This window comes from Egretta garzetta, unplaced genomic scaffold, assembly GCF_000687185.1.
Source record: "Egretta garzetta isolate BGI_Z169 unplaced genomic scaffold, ASM68718v1 scaffold271, whole genome shotgun sequence".
Lineage (NCBI taxonomy): Eukaryota > Metazoa > Chordata > Aves > Pelecaniformes > Ardeidae > Egretta > Egretta garzetta.
This window is the reverse complement of record NW_009258669.1, coordinates 4,760,228-4,766,794: the sequence shown is the minus strand read 5'-3', so window position 1 is coordinate 4,766,794 and position 6,567 is coordinate 4,760,228. Positions and strand designations below refer to the sequence as shown.

At 39.6% G+C, this 6,567-nt stretch overlaps 1 protein-coding gene across 3 annotated transcripts in view; it reads right to left on the bottom strand.

Annotated features, from left to right (window-relative positions):
- MAN2A1 (mannosidase alpha class 2A member 1) overlaps positions 1-6,567 on the bottom strand; it is a 112,297-nt gene that overhangs the window by 32,784 nt on the left and 72,946 nt on the right. For all 3 annotated transcript variants that reach the window (XM_035888471.1, XM_035888469.1, XM_035888470.1), the window contains one exon: positions 2,128-2,242. In XM_035888471.1, coding sequence (XP_035744364.1) covers positions 2,128-2,242 — 115 coding nt within the window. The remainder of the gene's footprint in view (positions 1-2,127; positions 2,243-6,567) is intronic.

Sequence of the window (6,567 nt, the reverse complement as noted above, 5' to 3'; positions counted from 1 at the left end):
CTGGAACAGGTTGCCCAGAGAGGTGGTGGAGGCCCCATCCCTGGAAACATTCAAGGCCAGGTTGGACAGGGCTCTGAGCAGCCTGATCTAGTTAGCGGTGTCCCTGCTCCTGCGGGGGGGTTGGACTAGATGACCTCTAGGGGTCCCTTCCAACCCAAAACTATGATTCTATGATTCTATGATAAAGGGACTGGAGCATTTCCCCTATGAGGAAAGGCTGAGAGAGTTGGGCTTGTTCAGCCTGAAGAAGAGAAGACTGAGAGGGGACCTCATCAACACACACAAGTATCTCAAGGGTGGATGTCACCAGGATGGAGCCAGACTCTTTGCAGTGGTGCCCAGCAACAGGACAAGAGGCAATGGGTATAAACTGAAACATAAGAGGTTTCAGTTGAATATGCAGAAAAACTTCTTTACTCTTGAGGGTAACAGAGCACTGGAACAGGCTGCCCAGGGGGGTTGTGGAGTCTCCTTCTCTGGAGATACTCAAAGCCCGCCTGGACAATGTCCTGTGCAACCTGCTCTAGGTGAACCTGCTTTAGCAGGAGGGTTGAACTAGACGATCTCCCGAGGTCCATTCCAACCCTTGCCATTCTGTGATTCTGTGTGATTCTGTGACCTCAAGGTACCTTTTTTTTTTCCATCTAAGCCCATTTTACATATTGGTCACATAAAATCAAAAAATATAATCTTGAGTAGAAACATGTTTCTTCAGGATTTTCAACAGCTAATTACTGTACTAGATCTTGGTTTGTATTCATAAGGAATGTGATCTAGAGTTTGATCTAGAATTACTGCATCAGACGAGCTGGCAACTGAACTCTGATATGTATTATGGCATATGGGTAAACTCTAGCAACTTCAAAGGATACACTTATGCCATAGTAAGTGAGGCATCTGAATCAATTTTCGTTCTGAAGAGAAATATATTACAACTAAAAAACAGATCTGTTCTGTGTGACAGAACTATTGCTGATAATATTATTTTTGAAATCTAAAAGGAATAAGGAAAAGAGCAAAGGAGACTTTGAAAGTACTTACAGTTCCATTATCTGGTTTTGAAGGTGTTTAGAAAAATAATTAAATATGAAAAGATTTTTAAAACCATGCCGACAATTTTGACACCTACAGTAAAAGTAATGCTAATACAAAACATGTTTAAGTTCCTTGAAGTGTTTAAAATATGAGCCAATGCTTCTGTATTTCAGAATTCCAGTAAACACAAATAGATGAGCAATTGAAAAAGTATGTTTCCTACTTCAATTACAAAAAGATGCTCAAGCATTTTATGTCAAGTTTCTAAAGGAAAATATGTTTATACAATTTCACCATGATTTCCTTCCTCTTTTATATTTTTCACTGGCCTATTTAATCATCAAGTTTGGAAGGGTACAGAGTCTTTAAAGGTACTGTTTTCCTAAAGCTTTCTTGGAAATCAGTACTTGAACAGTAAAGAAACAAACAGTGAAAACCTTATTGAAGGAAAAGCAAGCAAAACTGACATGAAGTTATGTGCTAAGAGTCAGTAAGCCAGTGTTCAGTGCTGGTGCCTCTCAACAGACATAGCCGATTCTGTCAGCAGCTCTTCCAAGCAGATAAAGGACATAAAGAGGAGGCTCATAGGTAACTAAAGCTTTCCTACAGTTGTGGAGTAAACCAGACTTCTCTATAAATGCCACTAAAAAATTACTTTACATTCTCTGCGGCTTTAGAGACGATATTGTTGTACCTCCAACAGTAAGTTTGAAGCTATGAAAGAAACTGCATTTTTACATCATCTCCAAGATATTTTTAATTTTTTTTTCCCCCCCACTTTCATAATTTACAGTTACCTACAGCATTCAGATGACCCAGTAAAATTCAGGACCCCCTTGTAGGTAATTTATACTATAAAATTTCCTAATTCTGAGAGGTGTCTCCAACAAATCTGCTGAGTTTAAGCATGGCAGTTTAATGACTAGCGTGATGCTCAGAAAGGGGTCATGGTGCACCTGACCTAGTAAAGACTTCGGTCTGATGAATTCTTCACTAGTTCAGAAGTGCATTTACACATTGAAAAGACAGGTAGGATCCAAGATTGTAGTGATGAAAAATAACTGCTGAGAGAGACAGAATTTCACAACTCACCCTGGACTTTATACAGTCGCATGGTATGTGTCACATGGTGGAAAAAACATACAACTTCTGAGAAAATTTTTCCATGAGCAACTCTTATCGTAGGTGGATCTGTAAAAATATAAGGCTACAAAAGGAAAACAAAGTCACAATAATTATTTTGCAAGTTTTGCATAGAAGTAGTGCCAATAAATCAAAATATTTAATAAATGTTAAATAGTCTTTTCATTTTTTTTAAACTGTTCTATATCTAAGTCCTGTCTAAAAACTGGGAATTAAAAAGTTACTCTTGATTTGAAATTCAGCAACAGCTCTTCAGAGCCTCACTTTTCCTTTTGCTAAAATTAGGATAACCCTTATTACATATCTCACAGGTATTTTATGAGGATTAATGGATACAAGGCCTAGAGACAAACACAGTAATGAACTAGTATATTGCAAACATCTGGATGGAGCTTTTTTGCTAGCAAAACTGTACTTGCTGACCAGTAATCAAATACTGTAGTTTCATAATCTGTGGCAGATGGTTTAGCTGCCTGTTTGTTTTGCTTACAGTTTATTCTATCAGTGGTACACACTGCATGAGAAAAGCTGCCTCTACACTGTCTGGTGGGCCAGCTTGCATATCCTTTTGAAAGTGAAAGGGGAAGCTTTTTCGTCATCAAAAGCAGCTACAGTTGCCAGGGGAGCCCCCTGGAATGAAGGGTAGATCTGGGTACCATTGAGAAACCTCAAGAGGGATATCGGCTTCTTACTAATGTGTCTCAAAGACAAGCAGAAATTTTGTATATCCATAGTCAAACCAAAGAGATGAATAATTTTTTTTTTCCATCTAGTCACAGTATTTTGAGTCTCTGCTAAGCAAACAATGACTTTTTTTTACAACAGCTCATTCCAAACTGAAGTGTATACACTGTATAGAAATATAGATGGCTACAAAGGTAAAAATGGGTTAAATATTAAGCCTGTACAAAGCTAAAAATGAAAATTCAGCACGTGCAGCTACTACCATAGGGCAACAGAAATAAAGACTTCACTCAAAAAACCCCAACAAAATAGTTTAAAACATGTTATTCAGAGGGAGCCAAGCAGAAAGCTCTTACGTCCTCCTCCTTGTATGCAGCAATGTCATAAGAAGGACAGAGCATGCTCTTTCTTCTCAAGCAAGGAAGCCAAAGATCAAATGTATCTCCAGGAAGAGAGGAAATCAAGATTACATACGGACAAAACATGTCAGAGAACACCAAGTACAGGTACATATCATCCAATCTTCTTTGAGTATATAACCATATGTATATTCACAGAGAAGACTTCAAGCAGTATTGTATAAAAGAAACTGAAAGAGACTTTCAAAGACTAAAAGCCTGCCTCTCTGTTCACATATTTATTCTTAAAGCTTCACAAAGAACACTCCTTAATAAAAGCATTGCCAGAGCTCCAAGAGGCAACTCTGCAGCTAACAACTCAGGAATACTTTGTACAAGAGTTTGGTAGAGGAATCATAATTGCTTACACTTCGGTAAGATGGGGTTTTTTAGGGAGAGAGGGATTTTTCTACTGACCATCTTACAGCAATGTTTTATCCAGTTAATCAGTAAAAAAATCCAAATGAGAAAACAGTCTTTTGGACTCCTTAACAAGTTGACATGAAAAAATGATAGGATACTTCCAAGGGGTCTCACCTTGACAGTAAGACAGACAAGTGTTACATATTATGCAAATCAATTTGCATAGCTGAGAAATACAGGAAGAGCATGGTATTAGGAGGGTACAGAAGCCACGTGAATTAATATTCTGGGATAAAGTAAATTTGAATTGAGCTGGCTTTTGGGCTCTCTTATTTCCACGCAAAACTGCCAAGATGAGTAAATATAGACTGAATCTTCCTCTTTCTTCTGGCAGAAGAGATTGCTATCTATCTGCTTATCTATTACACATAGGTAGAGAAGACAAACTCATTTAACCTCTGACTACATGCTCCTAGGAGTATACGTTTATCCTACAGAGGAACTGGATTCCTGACAGGAAGGTGTAATAATCAAACCCTTCAAAATCCTACCTTCAGGGTAGGGCAACATGAAGATCCTCAGGTTAGCAATGCAGGACTGAAACAGCAGCTAAAGGAACTCTCAGAAAATGAACTGAGAAACCCAAGGTCTTCAGGCCAAGCAAATACCCTCGCCAATTATTACCTACAAGAATACTACCTACACAAACAGCAGCCTGCCAAATACATTTGTTAGCAAAGTAATACCTGTCTTACGGGCTCATTTATGTTGTTTGTAAGAACATTTCTCACTAGGGCTCTCACTGGAGCTATCCAGCACCAAACCAGCAATATGGAGAGAAGCTGGATGAGTGACAAAGGAACACAAAAGGCTTTGCACTTATTAAAAAAAAGAAAAAAATTACCTGAAGTAATTTTTTTTTTAAAACAAAAGGCAAAAAAACCCCCAACCTTGGAAGAACTCTGTTCCATCTAGCTTGTTCATACAAAACATGATGGTGACATTAATAACAACTACCAAAATACGCTGTTCCCATACAAGGAGAAAGCTGAAATGAGGGGTGTTTAACAGCTCTCAGATTCTGAGATATTGCCCCAAACACTAAGCTCACACACCAAGGTATCCAAGCTGCACATGTAGCCAGATCAGCTTCCCAGCTGAAGATAAAGGCAACCATACTTACTGTTCTGAACTATACAGTAAGATAAGGTGACAGGAAAGAAAAGGAATTAAGTGTCATTTTACAGATACTGTCTGAAATGAATTATTTTTTTAAATCATCATTTGTGATTCCACTAGCACATTCATTGAGAGAAATGTACCAAAAACCAGTTAGAAAGCCTTTAATTCAGATGCAGCATGGAGAAAAGGTACAAATGAGGAAGGAGAGTTACAAAGGCACATGCTATCATGTGGGTTTGGTGCTTAGACAAGTTTTTTCTAATATATGGAGTGGAGATATGATGTATACTTGCATTCTCAAGGATGCCTGTTGTTTCCCAATTGTTGAGCAAGCATGAAAAATGAAGAAAAAAATATGGTACTGAGAGAACAGGGAATCCTTGTAATTCATCTTTAGACCCTAGAAAAGCATTAATCCCAGAAAGTGATTTCTTGATAGTCATCTGGAGACATACTGAGTTCAGAACCTATAAAGAGATAGCTGACCAGGTTTGCCTCACTGAAAACATTTCAAAGAATCAGACTTTTAACCAGGAAAACATCTTTATGCATTGAATGTGAAACTATTCTAGTATCATTGCAAAGATCCATGGTGAGATGCACAGAGGCCTGTGAAATGATCCTGGTCCTGCCTCTGAAATATAAAGATACTTTAGATGTGAAAGTCTAAGATGCAGAAATAGGCCTCTTGCTATTCAGACACAAGCCGTTTTCCTTTCTAAGTGGAATGATAGAGCTACTCACAAAACTGGTTGGACAAATCCCTGGTCTGAATTCAGTATTTACTTTGCTTTGAGTGGGAATTTGCATGATTACTCAGACCTTAAATTAGGAATAAAAATATTTGGGTCTCGTATCCAGTGGCAGTCTCAGGACTCCACTTCCTAAACAGTTAAAATGAATGTTAAAAATGAATGAAAAGGATAGGAAAGGAAAGGGATCAGCAAAACCGCCATCATGGACTTCTGGAGGGCAGACTGGCCTGCTCAGTATGCTGGTTGGGAGAGTCCCTTGGGAGACAGTCCTGAAGGGCAAAGGGGTCCAGGAAGGCTGGGTATTCTTCAAGGAAGAAGTCTTAAAGGCACAGGAGCAAGCTGCCCCCATGTGCCGTAAAACGAATTGGAGGGGAAGATGAACAGCATGGCTGGACAGAGGTCTTCCACTGAGACTCAGGAAAAAAAGGAGAGCTTACCAGCTCTGGAAGAAGAGGTAGGCAACCCAAGAAGAGTACAGGGATCTTGACAGGTCATGCAGAGAGGAAATTAAAAAGGCAAAAGCCCAAATAGAACTCAACCTGGCCAGTGTTGTAAGGGATAATAAGAAAAGTTTTTATAAATACATTAACAGCAAAAAGAGAGCCAGGGAGAACCTCCATCCTCTAGTGGATGCAAGGGGGAACTTTGCCACTAAAGATGAGGAAAAGGCTGAGATACTTTATGCCTTCTTTGCCTCAATCTTTAATGGCCCAACGAGTTATCCCCCAGGGTACCCAGCCCCCCCGAGTTGGAAGATGGAGACGGAGAGCAGAATAAACCCCACATAATCCAGGAGAAAGCAGTTTTTGACCTGCTATGCCACCTGGACATCCACAAGTCTATGGGGCTGGATGGGATCCACCCAAGAGTGCTGAAGGAGCTGGCAGAGGAGCTTGCCAAGGCACTCTCTATCATTTATCAGCAGTCCTGGATAACAGGGGAGGTCCCAGATGGCTGGACGTTGGCAAATGTGATGCCTATCTTCAAGAAGGGCTGGAAGGAGGATC